General features: G+C 49.2%; 1 protein-coding gene across 1 annotated transcript in view; it reads left to right on the top strand.

Annotated features, from left to right (window-relative positions):
• The first annotated feature begins 7880 nt into the window (after window positions 1-7880).
• Window positions 7881-16505, top strand: part of RAB11FIP4 (RAB11 family interacting protein 4) — a 171365-nt gene continuing 162740 nt past the window's right edge. Inside the window, exon 1 of the mRNA XM_060203996.1 lies at window positions 7881-8070. Coding sequence (XP_060059979.1) covers window positions 7912-8070 — 159 coding nt within the window. The 5' untranslated portion in view covers window positions 7881-7911. The remainder of the gene's footprint in view (window positions 8071-16505) is intronic.

Here is a 16505-nt window from a genome sequence, read left to right as displayed (position 1 = left end):
GGTTGTGCACATATATTGCCATGTATAAGGGCCCAGGATCAAGCCCCTGGTCCCCATCTCCATGAGCCATGAAGCAGTGCTGTAGTGTCTCTTTTTCTCTCCTCCTGTTATCCCCTCCCCTCTCTATTGCTGTCTCTATCCAACAAAATAAAAATAATTTTAAAAGGGGGCCAGGTGGTGGTGCACCTGGTTGAGCACACGTTGCAATGCTCAATGACCCAAGTTTGAGCCTCAATTCCCTACCTGCAGGGGGAAGGCTTTGCAAGTGGTGAGGCAGTGCTGCAGGTGTCTCTCTGTCTCTCTTCTCTAACTCTCCCTACCTTCTCAACTTCTGGCTATCTCTATCCAATAAATAAGTATAATAAAATCATTTTAAAAAATTTAAAAAAAAGGGAGAAACAACATAGTTCCCATCCTCAGGAACCTCATGGCCATTGTGTGACTTTTCACACCTACTTCCCAGAGACACTAGTGGTAAATACAATCCCAGTACTAGCACCTAACTAGCATCACTGTTCTGACATTAACGTACATTAACTCACTTGGCCCTCTCTTATTGTCATCTGGAGGGAACTCCACAGTCTGTGCCTGCCACTTCTTTGCACAGACTGTTACAGGAGTACAGGGGAGAGGTTGTCAAAGTGAGAGAGGGAGTGGTCAAGGAAGACTTCCTCCAAGAAGTATCACTGCCAGGAAATCTGCAAGGAGCGGAGTTGGCCAGAGGAGGTGGAGCCCCAGGCAGCAAGAGCTGGGATATCCTGGGTGGGGTGAGGAGTGACTGGAGACCCAAGAGGCCAAAGCTCGCTGAGTCTAGAACTGGATGGATCTAGACTCCCTATGTAACGTAAAATGGCGTTAAGTTTCAGGACCAGATACCAGGATCCTGAGTTCCATCATGTCTCTGGGTTGAGAGGAAAACTTCAGTACATCATCAGTGGGGAAAGGAAGGAGGTATGGAGTGACAGGCACACAATGTACATCTTTCTTTTTTAATTTTTATTATTGGATAGAGACAGAGAGAAATTGAGAGGGGGAGTAGAGAGGGAGACAGAAATAACACTTGTAGCCCTGCATCACCGCTTGTAAAGCGACCCTGACAGTGTACATCTTGCAGTGAGATTCTGCCATGTGTCTTGCTTGTGCAGCTCTTCCTTATTTACTGGTTATAATGCATACAGCTACACCAAGCACGAGCATCTGAAGAGTGTGTATAAGCATCTCAAGTGTGTACTTCATTGAATAATCTCTCCCCTAGTATGTAAACCACTCTATAGCAAACTTGTTATATCCAATTCTATTGATTATATTAGATTTTTGTGTTTACTCCCTAAAGAGTAGGTATAACTCTGGGATATCAGATAAGGTAGACTTCATGTAAGCCTAAAGGGTTTGTTGCCCACCATCTGTGTTTACCCTGATGTGGTCCAAACACCCCCAGGAGACTGGAGACAGAACGACAGAGATCACAAAGAATTTCTGACATGTCTGGTTCCACTATACAGGAAGTAGTAGAGAAATAGGTCACATAAGTGGTTAGGCATTATATAAATCACAGGGTCCCCAACACCTGTGCTTCAACCTCTGTGCTGATTTGGAAATTACACTAAGAACAGTGTACAGGCTCAGGACCACATGGTGCCCTCAACAACACTTTAGGGCCAGCTGCCAGCTGGGGAAGGGCACAGAGAGGAAGGGCAGGGAACTGAGCCCCAGCTTGGAACAGGGATTTTTTTTTTTTTTTGCTTATTATTTTTTTATTTATAAAAAGGAAACACTGACAAAACCATAGGATAAGAGGAGTACAACTCCACACAATATCTACCATCAGAACTCCATATCCCATCCCCTCCCTTGATAGCTTTCCTATTCTTTAACCCTCTGGGAGTATGGACCCAACATCATTGTGGGATACAGAAGGTGGAAGGTCTGGCTTCTGTAATTGCTTTCCCGCTGAACATGGGCGTTGACAGGTCGATCCTTACTCCCAGCCTGTCTCTCTCTTTCCCTAGTGGGGCAGGGCTCTGGGGAATCGGAGCTCCAGGACATATTGGTGGGGTTGCCTGTCCAGGGAAGTCTGGTTGGCATCATGCTAGTATCTGGAACCTGGTGGCTGAAAAGAGAGTTAACATACAAAGCCAAACAAATTGTTGACTAATCATGAACCTAAAGGCTGGAATAGTGCAGATGAAGAGTTGGGGGGGGGGGGGTCTCTGTTTTGCAGATAGCTAGTAGGCATATTTTAGTTATATTCCAAAGGCCCTGTGGCTATACTAGTTTGTTTGTTTGTTTGTTTTTCCTTGAGCCTGAAATCTGATATGCAGGTGGATCCAAGTTATTGTCTGGGGAGATGATGTCATGGTTAGAAAAAGGACCAGAAAAAGGATCAAGGAAGAGAGTAGCTCCCAAATATGGGAAAGATGTATAAATATTGTGGACTGAAACAGGAATTCTTTTTTTTTTTTTTTTAATTTAATTTTTTTTTTATTTAAGAAAGGATTAATTAACAAAACCATAGGGTAGGAGGGGTACAACTCCACACAATTCCCACCGCCCAATCTCCATATCCCACCCCCTCCCCCGATAGCTTTCCCATTCTCTATCCCTCTGGGAGCATGGACCCAGGGTCATTGAGGGTTGCAGAAGGTAGAAGGTCTGGCTTCTGTAATTGCTTCCTCGCTGAACATGGGCGTTGACTGGTCGGTCCATACTCCCAGTCTGCCTCTCTCTTTCCTGAAACAGGAATTCTTAAAGGACAGGGACAGACAGGAAGAAGAAAAAGCAAGGGCCTTCTGTCAAATTGACCTGATATAGCACCAATGCTTTGGGAAGCTCCTGTTCTCTCCCCTTCCTGGCTGCCCTAAGTGCTCAAGTTCAGAGCTTAGAACAGAATCTCCTCCATCTTGTCTGGAGAGCAGCAGGAGCTTCTAGGCCTGGGTCTTAGTCTTCCCCCAGTAGTATGCAGCTGAGTGAAGTAGCTCCTCACCACCTCTGTTTCCCGTGGGACCAGGCCAGGCTGTCCTCTCCCTCTGTGTTGCTTAGTTCAACAGGCGTTGTGACTCCATTTAATCTCAACCCAAATACAAGCCTTGCCTGAGCACACTCCCATGTATACCTTCTAGTTTAGATCAGAGGTTTCTGCACTCAGGAAGCCTTCCCTGATACTACTCCATCTTCAGTATTACTATTAATCTTTATTTATTGGATAGGAACAGTCAGAAATTGAGAGGGCAGGGGGAGATAGAGAGGGAGAGAGATGGGCCAGATTGGTAGAGCAGCTGGTTGAATGCACATGTTACAATGTGCAAGGACCTGAGTTCAAGCCCAGTCCCCACCTGCTGGAGGAAAGCTTCATGACTGGTGAAGCAGTGCTGTAGGTGTCTGTCTCTCTCCCTCTCCCTTCCTCTTGATTTCTGGTTATCCCTATCAAATAAATAAAGATAAAAATTATTTAAGAGAGAGAGATACCAACCTGCAGCACTACTTCACCACTTGCAAAGCTTTTCCTCCTGTAGGTGGGGACTAGGGTTTCAAACTCGGGTCCTTGCACACTGTAACACATGCTCTCAACCAGGTGCACCATGACCTGGCCCCAATAGCACTCCATCTTGCCCGCTACTCTGAGTTTCTTTTCCTACACATGCATACTTAGTTTGTACAGTTCTCTAGTGGAATGCCTATCTCCCCCCGCCATTCCTCTTCAAGGCAGGAGGAATTGCAGTCACTGTCTTGTCCTTCATCTCCAGCCAAGGATAGCTTTCGAGGAAGCCCCTGCCCAGAGGGAATAGGGCCCTGCCCCTTTATCTGCAGGAGCCAAGTGAACAAGTCTAGGGTGGGCTGATTGTTTATGGCTTCCTGGACCATTTCACCTCTGTGGTCTTCCTGCTCAACACAGACATCTGTGCAGGGACTGCCATGAGGTTTCTCTGACACGGACCAGAAGCCCTTCCCTCCAGCCAAAGCTTGAGGGGCAAGCCTGGCCTTTACTTACACTTTCCCCCTTGATACTTTAATTCTTTTTGAGCACTTCCTGGGAAGAGAGGGCTGTGCATGTGAGGATTGGCGAGCCCAGGAAATTGGGGGTAGGAGGGGGCTGGATGGTGGTGCAGCCAGTAGAATGCTCACATTACCATGCACAAGGGTTCAAGCCCCCAGTCCCTACTTTTGGGGGGTAGGAGTTTCACAAGTGATGAAGCAATGCTACACAAGGTGTCTCTCTTCCTCTTTTATCTCCCCTATGCCTCTCAATTTCTGTCTCTATTCTCCCCCATACATACACACACAGAAATTTAAAAATAAATAAATAAAAAGCTGCCAGGAGCAGTGAATTCCTCATGTTGTGCCCAGAAGTTCGGGTCCCGATCACACACAAGGAAGTCCAGAATCACATGCAAGTAAAGAGCCTTTATTAGCAAGCTTAAGCTTGGGTCTCAAGAGCCTCCACACAGGGGAAGTCTTGTGACCCCAAACATTTTCCATCTCAGCTTTTTTACAGTTAGCATAGAGTGGGTACAGGTGGGGATGTTTACACGGAACAAGGAACAGTTGGTTTCGGGTCAATGGCTGTTCTTATTTACTTACTCACTCATAGAGGCACTGAGCCCCACTGATAACCCTGGTGGCAAGGAGAAAAGAAAGGTGGAGGGGGGGGTCAGGGAGAAAGAAAGGAAAAGAATCTGGTCTGGGAGGTAGCACAGTGGATGAAGTATGGACTCTCAAGCATGAGGTCCCAAGTTCAATCCCTGGCTGCACATGTACCAGAGTGATGTCTGGTTCTTTCTCTCTCTCCTCCTATCTTTCTCATAAATAAATAAATTCTCCTCACCTGCAGGGGGAATGCTTTGCAAATGGTAAAGCAGTGCTGCAGGTGTCTCTGTCTCTCTCTATCATTCCCTTCCCTCTCAATTTCTGGCTGTCTTTTCTAGCCAATAAATAAATAGGTGATAAAATAAATTTTAAAAAATAAAAATATTTTTTTAAAAAGTTCTAAAAAAAAAGGAAAAGAAAGAGAAAAAAGGATATTATGATTGGGATGTTTTGAGATTGAGGGCTTCTTTGCTGACTAGATGTTCCTCACCAAGATATTAATACATTTGGGTCTCAGTTTTCTCATCTGAATAATACTTCCCTATGGAGTAGCTGACGATTAGAACTAATGTATGCCTAGCATCTGGGTGAGACTTTCCCTTCCACCTGCCCTGTGAAACAGAGGAAGAAGTGGAGAATGAGGATCAGGAGAGGAGAGAAATGAGAGACAGACTGCTGGAGGTCCAGCTAGCCCAATGGCAAGGAGCCCCTGTGGTCTTCCTGCTCAGCTCAGAATACATCCTTCAGGGGAATATGCAGTGATTGGCAGAGAACTGGGGGACGGGAACCTGGGAGAGTGGGCCTGAGGAGCAAAGAGCTCCACAGAGGGTGCAGTGGTACCCCTCCCCTCCACAGCTCTGCTAGTGGGCCCAGAGTGGAAGCTGGAGAGCTGCTGCCATCCCCCAGCACCCTCACATTTTTCTCTCCAAAGGCAGCTCACACTCATCTTCTCTCACCCAGAGGCTCAGCACAGAAAGGAGATGGGCAAGAATGGCCACCTTCTCTGGGGAGCTACTGAAATGGCTCTGAGTTTTCCCAGGCATTGAATTCCCCCCTCAAAACAGAGGATCAGAGGGAGACCTGGGAGCTCTCACTCACCTTAGTTGGCACAAGTGGGGGTCTGGTTTACGCATGAACAAGTCCCAAGTGAACCAAGTCAGATGCCCACATTGTTTGTTCTAAAACAGACTCACACCATATTCAAAAGCCCTCTCCTAAGGAGAGCCCACCTACCCTTAACTGTCCTTGCCCACATCCCTCTGACAATTTACTTTTTATTTTGCCATCAGGATTATCACTGGGACTCGGTGCCTGTGTGATGATTCCACCATTCCTAGTGGCCTTTTTTTTTTTTTTTTTCTTTTTCTTTTGATGGAGAGAGAAATAGAGAGGCCTACAGCACTGCTTCACTGCTCATGTAGCTTCGATCCCCTGCAGGTGAGGGCTGGAAACCCTGGTCTTTACACATGATAATTTGTGCATTCGATTGGGTGGGCCATCCTTCAGCCCCCTCTGCATTATTACTCCCCCCACACACAGACACGCCATTATACCCAGGGTCTAGAGAAAGGGTAGTAAGCACAGCCCTTCTCCTGGATAAATCAATGACCAGCTAGTCACCTGGGAGTCTGGAAGGACCTTTGGAGATGGTGTACTTTCCAAAGCTCCCTGGTCACTAGATAGGATCCTGAGAACAGAATGCCAGGGTTTCCAGCTCAAGTCAGTAGCCCCCAGTCAAGCCCTAGTAGATGTGGCAAGAGAATAGAGAATACCATGAGCTCAGCTGTGGTCTGGGGACCTCAGGATGGAGTTTTCTCAAGGAGACCCCCCTTTGAAGAGGGGTTGGTGAGCTGGCCAGAAACCTGTCTCCTCTCCTGTTCATCCGGGTGACCTTCTGCTGCTGTGACACAGCTGGGAAACACATGTCCAAAGGGTGACCAGGATCCCCTTGCACTTTCCCCCCAACATCCATCCACGTTCTAAAAAGAAACATGACTGGTTTGGTTGTTCCCATGCTGAGAGCTGCTCCATCCAGACTGGGTAGGAATGCAGGCTGGCTCTCCCAGAGCTGTGTGACCTAGGATCAGTACTTCAACCTCTCCAAGTCTCAGCTTCCTCTGTGACAGCTGAACACGCTAACACAGGAAACACTTAGCACCCAGTACCTCTGGGTACCCACAAAGGGGGAGGTGGGCAGGGATGGGCTGCCTGTGCTGTGGGGATCTGGGGGTGGGCCAGCGTCTCAAAACTGGATTGGGCGAGGGGAGGGCGGTGACACAACCCGTTGAGCACATACAGGTTCCAGCCCCACTGCCTACCTGCAGGGGGAGGCAGTCCCTTCCTCCCTCCCTCCTTCCTCTATCTCCCCTCCCCTCTCAATTTCTCTGTTCTATCGAAATAAAAAGAAAAAAAGAGGGGCCTGGTGGTGGCGCATCTGGTTAAGCGCACATGGCTTGAAGCATAAGGATCCGTAAGGATCCCGGTTCGAGCCCCCGGTTCCCCACCTGCAGAGCTGTCGCTTCACAGGGCTTTCTCTTCCCCTCCTCTCTCCATTTCTCTGTCATATCCAACAACAACAACAACAATAACAATAATAACAACGGTAAACAAGAGCAACAAAAGGGAAAAAATAGCCTCCAGGAGCAGTGGATTTTTAACCCTGGCGGCAAAAAAAAAAAAAAAAAAGAAAGAAAGAAAGAAAAGAGAGAAAAAGAAAAGAGAGAAAAAGAAAGGATGGAAAGGGCAGGAGTAGATAGTATAAAGGATACTCAAAGAGACTTATCAGCCCTGAGGCTCCAAAGTCGCAGGTTCAATCCCCCACCCCACCATAAGCCAGATCTGAGCAGTGCTCTGGTGAGAGACAGAAAGGAAGAGAGAAAGAGAAGGAGACAAAAAAAAAAAAAAGAGAAATAATGGGAGAACGGAAGAAAGAAAACTGGACTCTGCCTAGAGGGCGGGGCCTCGGTGCTGGTGCTGATCCGAATTTCCGTGAATTCTCTGCACCGCCTCCCCTGGGGGTCCCCTGGGGACGCGGGGGAAACTGAGTCCTCGAGGCAGCGTCCGGCGGCGCGGGGCGGCCCCTGGCGGGCGGGCGGCGCGCGGCACCTTTTGTCTGCAGCCGCCCCGCCCGCCGCGCCCCGCCCTCCCCGAGCGCCGGGAGCCGCGGGGCTGCGGCGCGGCGCCTGACACGGCGGGGCCACGGGGCGAGGCTGCGCCGCAGAGCCACGCGGGCGGCGGCAGGCGGCGGCGGGCGCAGGGATGGCGGCGTGGCGGGGCGGGCGGCTGCGCGGGGCGGCGCGGGGCTCGGGCTAGCTGCCGGCGGCCCGGATGGCGGGCGGCGCGGGCTGGGCGGGCGCCCCCGCGGCTCTGCTGCGCTCCGTGCGCCGCCTGCGCGAGGTGTTCGAGGTGTGCGGCCGCGACCCCGACGGCTTCCTGCGCGTGGAGCGCGTGGCGGCGCTGGGCAAGCGCTTCGGCCAAGGCGAGGAGGTAAGGGGCCGCCGCTGCACCTGCCGGCCGCGAGTCGGGCCGCGCCTTCCCCTCCCGCTCCCCTCGGGGGAGGCTCGAGGGAGCCGCGGGAGTTGGGCCGGAGCCGCGGAGCATCCCCGCCGGGCTGGACCCTCCTCTCCAGCGTGCGCGCCCGCGCCCTGGCCGCACGTCACGCCCAGGGTGGCCTCAGCCCATCTCCCTTCCGGCGGCGCGGGCCCCTGGGCCCGGCTGCAGCCCCTGGCGTTCGGGGCGGGGGGAGCTGTCGGAGCTCGCAGGGTCAGAGCCCGGCGTTGGCATCCCCTTTCTCCTCTAGTGGAGGGGAGGCCGGTCTGCGCTTGGGAGTGCCAGGTGGGGAGGTGTGCGGCTGCCGGGCCTGGCCGGGGGGTGGGGTGGGGTCGGGGGAGGACAACTAGGGGTGCTCTGCAGCCGGGGCGCCCAGACTGCACCCGCCCTGCCTACAGCACTGAAGGGGGTGACTGCTTGCGGCCAGCCTGGATTCTCCCGGCTCCGGCGCCCGCCCGCGCGGTGGGTGACTCCCGCTCTCCTTCCCGGGCGGCCAGGCCTGCCTGGCGGCTGCCGGTATTAACTACAGCGGGCCAGCGCGAGCTGAGGGGTGTCCCCTGCAATAGATTCATGTCTGTTTGGAGGAAAGCACGAGTTCATGTTGGTTTGTTTGCAGAACTGGATTCAGCGATGGCGCTGCCAGTGGGGCGGGTCGAGGAATCTAGATAAATGGCCCACAAACCATTGTCCTCTCGAGCCACGGGCACAGGGACCGGGTTTGGCAGGTGCACATCTGGACCTGGCAGGAAAGCGTGCCCACTCTGAAATGCTCACGGTGTCTTTTTGGAGACAGAAAGAAGCCTGAGCTATGTTTCTAAGGCCACTAAGGGCTTCAGACTGGGCTTGGGAACCTGGGGTTATTGGCTTCTGATGGGCACCGACTAGCATTCTGTTCCTGGGACTGCACAGGCTCCAAAGGAGTGGTCAGGGTATGCCCAGGCTACCTCCCTGTCACCTGGCAAGTGAAATATGGTAATCGTCTCTGCAGGGCACCTGGGCGTGGTGGGGACCTGGGACTTGGGACTGAGAGCAAGAGGCGGGAGAGGATGAGGGCAGGTGTCAAGTATGAGAACTCAGGTGCCCATCCCGGGAAGTTCATACCTGCTGAAGTTCTGCAGGTTGTTGCTCTCCTGTCCCTCTGTGGGGCTTGCCTGCTATCACCGTGATTCTTTCCCAAAGGCCACTGGAGCCTCTCCCCTCCAGGTGATTCCCCTGAGCAACCTTCTCCCCAAGGACTGAGCCTCAGCTCCTTTCTCTCAGGACACATGCTGCAGGGGAGATTCTGCCCATTCCTGGCTGACACCTAGAATTCCAGAGCCACAGCACCTTTGTGGTAAGGAGGACTTCCCAACAATCTCTAGTAGGAAGCCCCTCCACCCCATCACCCAGGTGTCCCCTCCAAGCCTCAGCTTATCCCCAAGCTGGACAGCTCCTGTGCTCAGAACTGTCTCCCTCACATACCCTAGAGCCAAACCTGCTTGTCACTTGTCATCCATGGCAGTTCTACAGAGCATTCACATCTTTGAGTCATCCTATTTGCTAACAGCACCCCTGCCACCTGCACTTCTCCCCATGCACTCCCTTCTGGCTTCCCTTCTCCGGGCCAGACACCCTTGCTTCTCAAATCCCAAGCTATTTTCACACCATTACCCCCAAGCTCCCACAGGGGCAAAAACCTCTGGTTTCAGTCCCTGGAGCTGCTCTTCCCTAATTGTGTGAGTTAGCTCTCCTATTAGTAACACAGAGGGCCAGTCCAGGAGACCCCTGAGGACCATCTCAACCCCACAGGGCACACACACACACACACACACACACACACACACACACACAGGCAGCTTGGAGCCTTTTGAATGTGCTTCCACTTCCACTCACAGGAAGTTTCTAGCGAATGAGCACCCCTCCCCCCCAGCTTTCTTAGGAACCTCTGCCAAGTCAGGATTCTCCATCCTGGAGGAAGATGGGCAGAGATTTTTTTTTCCTTTTTAAGCTTGACATTTTATTGGTATAGAAACAATTTATGTATTATAGGAAATTATAGAGACAAGCAAAATGAAAAGTGTTACAGCCTCATCTCCCAGGGACCCCTGCAGTGAAGGATTAGTGGCCACATCCTTCCAGGGTTCATATGTAGATTTTTCTCCATAAAATGAGATCATGCTGTGAATACTGTTTTGTAACCTGATTTTTTTTTCCCCCAGTGACAGATCAGCACTTTTCTGCTTCAATAAATTCTCATCTGGTTTAATATGCAGACTGTATTCAGGCTTCCCTACGTGATCCCAAAATGTCCATTGACTGTTCTGTTTAGACTAGATTTCCTCTCTACAACTGTGCTGCTTGGTTGTTGCGACCCTTAGGTCTCTCTTACTCTGAGGTGATTTGGGGAAGAAAGATGAATAATTATCTCTTGTTGAAGAGATATCTGGTTTATTGTCTGTGTCGATTTTTTTCAATCCACATTTGTTACTTGGACCTTATCCTGTTAATTTCATCCCAGTATGTCAGACATTAGAGAGATATAAGATCCTACCTCTGTCACTCTAGATGCAGGGCTGCCTTCAAGTTGAAGATGTGGGTGCCTTGTGTTTGAAATCATAAGGCTGATTAGAAACAGAGGGTAGGACCATGGATAGAGCCTGAAGGCACTTGCAGAGGCTGCTCTGCTTACAGTGTATTGACTGAAACCATAGAACTATTGGGTTGTCAGAAGCCATGGTATATTTCTTCTGTTTTTCTTTTCTTTCTTTATTTTTCATGTGTTCTTATTAGTGATTTATGAGACTATATCAGTGGTATAATTCCACACCACTCCCACCACCAAGGTTCTGTGCTGCCCACCTCCCTTCAGCTGTGTTCTCTCCAAGGTCATAGCTATGGTTGATTATATATATTTTTCAAGTTCATGTTCTTCAATTTCCCATATTCCACATATGGGTGAGATCATCCTGTAGCTGTTTTTCACTTCCTAACTTATTTCACTAAGCATAATCCTTGCCAGTTCCATTCATTTAGCTCCAAAGGTCACATTCAAGGCTTTATTTAGCTGATGAGTTTTCTGTTGGGTTGTCGAAAAAGTCATGATGCATTTTTTCATAGAAAAAAAAATACATCATGACTTTTCTGACAACCAAGTATGTGGGGTTTTTGTTTTTGTTTTTTGCCTCCAGGGTTATTTCTGGGGCTCAGTGCCTGCACTACGAATTCACTGCTCCTGGAGGCTATTTGTTCCCTTTTGCTGCTCTTGTTACCCTTGTTGTTGTCATTATTATTGTTGTCATTGCTGTTGTTGTTGGATAGGACAGAGAGAAATGGAGAGAGGAAGGGAAGACAGAGGGGGAGAGAAAGATAGATACCTGCAGACCTGCTTCACCACCTGTGAAGGGACTCCCCTGCAGGTGGGGAGCCGGGGGCTCGAACCGGGATCCTTATGCTGGTCCTTGCACTTCACACCTTGTGCTTAACCCGCTGCACCACTGCCCGGCCCCCCCAAGTATGTTTTTCTATGCAAAAATGCATCATGACTTCACCAGCAACCCAATACATTTTGCTCTATGCTCTGCATACCACACTCAAATAGGCACTGCAAAATAGGGATGTCATTTCCCTGCAGGCAAAGTTCCCTTACAAAATGATGGCTGCTTGGACAGTCTCTATTTTGTTTGTTTATTAAAAAAAAAAAAAAAAAAAACAGGTAGCAACATTCATTTTCTTTTCTTTTTCTTTTCTTTTATATTTATTTATTTTCCCTTTTGTTGCCCTTGTTGTTTTTCATCGTTGTAGTTATTATTGTTGTTATTGATGTCACTGTTGGATAAGGCAGAGAGAAATGGAGAGAGGAGGGGAAGGCAGAGATGGGGAAAGAAAGAGAGACACCTGCAGACCTGCTTCACTGCTTGTGAAGCGACTCCTCTGCAGGTGGGGAGCCGGGGGGCTCAAACCAGGATTCCTATGCTGGTCCTTGTGAACATTCATTTTCTAAACCACTAATTCTCTAGAGTGAATAGGCCTTTAGATGGGGGTGGGTGGGGGTCAGTGAGCTGATTATCCATATTTAACACCTACCCCTAGAGCACCTGTGATACCAGATTCACATGTTTGGTAAAATTGAACTAGGTCACACAGTATAAAATAAATATTCAAGTGGTCACTGATTTAAGTGAGTGAGTCAATAGTAGAAAAAGCTCCTGTGCAGAAGACATTCAGATGAATCATGAGGATGGTTCCCCACCAAGGACGTGGTTTATTCTCTCCTACCCCCTAACTGTCTGGCATGCACACTTCCAATGGGAATCATTTGGAAGGAGGGGAAAGAACAGCTTTCCAAGGAAGGAGTGTGACAAAACTGGCTGCAGTCAGTGATCAAGGTGAACGTCAGCAGTGACAAGTCTTGCTGCCAGTGTGCATTCTTGGTATGATGTGATGAGAATAGCCTTCCTTCCCAAAATCCTTCTCCCCGGTCTGATCATAAAGATATCAGACAAGGGGGTTGGGCAGTAGCGCAGCGGGTTAAGCGCACGTGGCGCAAAGACCAAGGACTGGTGTAATGACCCCGGTTGGAGCCCCCGGCTCCCCACCTGCGGGGGAGTCGCTTCACAGATGGTGAAGCAGGTCTGCAGGTGTCTATCTTTCTCTCCCCCTGTCTTCTCCTCTCTCGATTTCTCTCTATCCTATCCAACAAATGACAGCAACAATAGTAACCACAAGGCTACAACAAGGGCAACAAAAGAGGGAAAAATAAATGACGTCCAGGAGCAGTGGATTCATGGTGCAAACACTGAGCCCCAGCAATAAGAGGCAAAAAAAAAAAAAAAAAAAAAGACATCAGACAATTCCCAACTGAGGGACAGTATACAAAATACCTCACCAGGGCTCCTCAGAACTGTCAAGGTCGTCAAAAGCCAAGGAATGTCTGAGAACCTGTCACAGCCTAACAGAGCCAAAGGGAACATGACAGTTAAATGGAATGTATCCCGGATGGGCATTGGGGAGAACTAGACAAGTGTGAATAAAGCACAGGCTCTGTCTAATAGTGGTGTTATGTTTGTGCTAAGTTGGCCCCTATTGGCATAGGAAATCAGAGTAGAAAAAGAGAAGCAAAAGAAAATAAGTAACATGAGTAGGGCAAAGTGTGCGGCACAGAGCTTGCCTATTTATTTATTTACTTACTGGCTTTTGGGGTATCCAGGTTTTACCTCTAGGGTTAGCACACTATGAATTCACTGCTCCTAGCAGCCATCCCCCCCCCCCATTTATGGAGAGAGGATGGGGAGATAGAGAGGGAGAAAGATCTGCACATCTGCTATAGCTCATGATGTGCCCCCAACCCCCCGCGCAGGTGGGGAGTGGGGGCTCGAACCTAGGTCCTTGCATTTAGTACTGTGTGTGCTTAACCAGGTGTGCCACCACCCAGCCCCACAGAGCTTGCCTTTTTAGAAATGCAGAGATGGAAAGCACCACTGTCCCAGCCCTGAAAGTTTGAACCAGTAAGACCAGCACTATGACACATTCCTGAATGATGACCCAGTGCCCCAAGCTCATACTGGTTCCTAATGTCTATTATTATTATTATTATTATTTATTATTACCGTTATTTATTTATTGGATATAGAGAGAGAGCCAGAAATGGAAAGGGAAGGGGGTAGTAGAAAGGGAGAGAGACAGACAACTGCAACACTGCTCCACCACTTATGAAGCTTTCACCCTGCAGGTGGGGACTGAGGGCTCAAACCGGGTGGGATCCCTGTGCATTGTAACATGTGCTCAACCAGGTGCACCACCACCCGCACCTCCTGATGTCTTTTTGACTGTTAGTTTTAACTTCAGATTCACTTTATTGAGGGAATGTTGATTTACAGAATTGTTGTCTCAAGGACACATTTCCACATTTCCCCCAAACAAGCGTCAGAACTCCTCACTACCCACCAAGCCATCATCCTAGGGGTGTCTTTTTGCCCCCTAATCTTTCTAGACTTTTGTTAGTTCATCTATAAAACAAGGGTGCAGGTTAAGTGCACATGGTGCCAAGCGCAAGGACCGGTGTAAGGATCCTGGTTTGAGCCCCCAGCTCCCCACCTGTAGGGGAGTCGCTTCACAGGCGGTGAAGCAGGTCTGCAGGTGTCTATCTTTCTCTCCCCTTCTGTCTTCCCCTCCTCTCTCCATTTCTCTCTGTCCTATCCAACAACGAATGATATCATCAACAACAATAAACAACAAGGGCAACAAAAGGGAATATATATATATATATACATATATATATATATATATATATATATATACATACATATATATATATATATATAAAACAAGGGTGCTAGTAGTCCCCAGTTGGGTTGTTGTGGGACATAAGTCAGCTACTACAGGTATTTGTATAGAGGCACAGTATTGGAAATGTTGCTATTGTCATTACTTCCTTTTTAAAGAAAAAAACATGTTTACTTATTTATAAAGGGGATGTGTGAAAGAGGGAGAACCAGAGCTCCACTCTGGCACATGCAGTGCAGGGGATTGAACTAAAGGCCTCATGCTTGAGAGTCCAGTGCTTTATTAACTGCACCACCACTTAGGCCATGTTGTTATTTTCTAAATAAGCATCTTTGGATTGGGAGTGTCCTGAGACTTGGGGTCAAGGTCTGGGATCAGTCTCTGGAGTCCTCAAACCACCTTTCTTGTCCACCTCTGTACCTCTAGCCCCTTCTGCATCATTTCAGCAAACCAAGCATGGAAGAACTTGACAGCAGCCAGAGAGCTCATGGGACTCACTTCCTGTTACATAATCTCCTTTTTTCCAGTTTGAAGACTCTCCTTCTCATTAGAAAAATAGAAGCAAAAGGAACTAAGTAGTATCTCTGCCACTGGTTCATACTATACCAGCTCCCTGTTAACACCCCCAAACATGTTATAAATCTCTAGAGACAACAATTCAGCTTTACATAAACTGAGGCTAGACTGTAATTTCCCTTCTTTGCCACTTTGACTACCTATGATTAGAAGTAACTAGGTACCACATTGAGCAGCAGATGAAACAATGCTTACAGGTGAGTCCCCATGTCCCCTCTGCACTAGTGTCTGCTGTGGAGGAGGGAGTAATCAAGTAATAATCAGGGGGTCGAGGTCACTTCTGAGATTTGGGGGCTGCTGGGGTAGAGGTTCTGCCCAGAGAGGGGGGAATTGATGCTGGAGGAGAAGCAACCATCTTCCCACATGTGTGGCTGGAACTTGAAGGTCGGGGAGGGGGCTTGTCAGGAAAGGGCAGCCCTTCTCTGTAGCTGGTACAGGCTCCAGGCAGCCAAGGTCTTGTGCATGTCTGAGAACAGGCTGGATTCAGGAGGAACTGTGACACAGGGTGAGAGAGGAAGAGGGGCTAACAGGGCAATGGCAGGGGGAGTAGAATTGACAGTGACTTAGGCTTATTGAGTACCCACAAGTCCCTGGTGGATGGTACCATTGGAGGCTGTTTCTTGTTTGTTTTTACCAGAGCATGACTCAGCTTGTGTTGGTAGTAGTGCAGGGGATTGAACTTGGGACCTCAGGCATGAGAGTCTGTTTACATAACCATTATGCTATCTTCCCTATCTCCCCCACTGTTGGAGGCTTTTTCTTTTGAAAACTTGCTTGGAGATTCCAGCAGGAGAGTGCAGATAAATATCCATTGGGCTCCAATAGGATTTTGGAGTAGTGCAGTTCTGAGGAGACACACATGAAGTGGTGAGGAAGTCAGCCAGAAAAACATTGGCAATCAGTGAGGTGACAAATGTTGCATTCAGCTCACTTTCACTTCCAAGGTTGTTATTATCATCATTATTTTTTAGACAGAGAGAGAAGGCAGAGAGAGAGAGAGAGACTATAGCACTGAAGCTTCCTTCAATGCTGTGGGGGCCAGGCTCAAAGCCGAGTCAGGTGCACATGACAAAGCAGTGCACTATCCAAATGAGCTATTTTTTGCCAGCCCTCAAAAAGGTCTTTATTATTTATTTATTTATTTGGAGAACATACTCCCTGTGTGAGCCTCACCCCAGTGGGGGACACAATGCCTGCAATAGCTCTGACAAGACAGAAGGGAGGCCCAGGTCCTCTACAGATGGGAGTGCCTGTGACTTAGGGTGCAGGGCAGGGTGAGCTCAGAGAAACCCTCCCTTTTCTGCATTTGAGCCCCCCCCCCCCCCCCCGCTCTTGGTGCACCCGGGAGCATCCCAGTGCTCCTGGGGTTGGAGTCAGTGCAGAAGCCAAGCCTGGGGCGGTAGTCTCTGAGGGCTGGGGCTGGGCAGGGTGGGAGGGCTCCCAGCACCCCCAGGCCTCTGGAGAGCCTGCACTGCAGCTTGGCTGTGCTGGGAGGGAAAAGAGCCCACTGGGGCTGATCCATCTTGTCAAGATAT

Source organism: Erinaceus europaeus, chromosome 12, assembly GCF_950295315.1.
Source record: "Erinaceus europaeus chromosome 12, mEriEur2.1, whole genome shotgun sequence".
Lineage (NCBI taxonomy): Eukaryota > Metazoa > Chordata > Mammalia > Eulipotyphla > Erinaceidae > Erinaceus > Erinaceus europaeus.
This window is presented reverse-complemented; position numbering and strand designations above follow the sequence as displayed.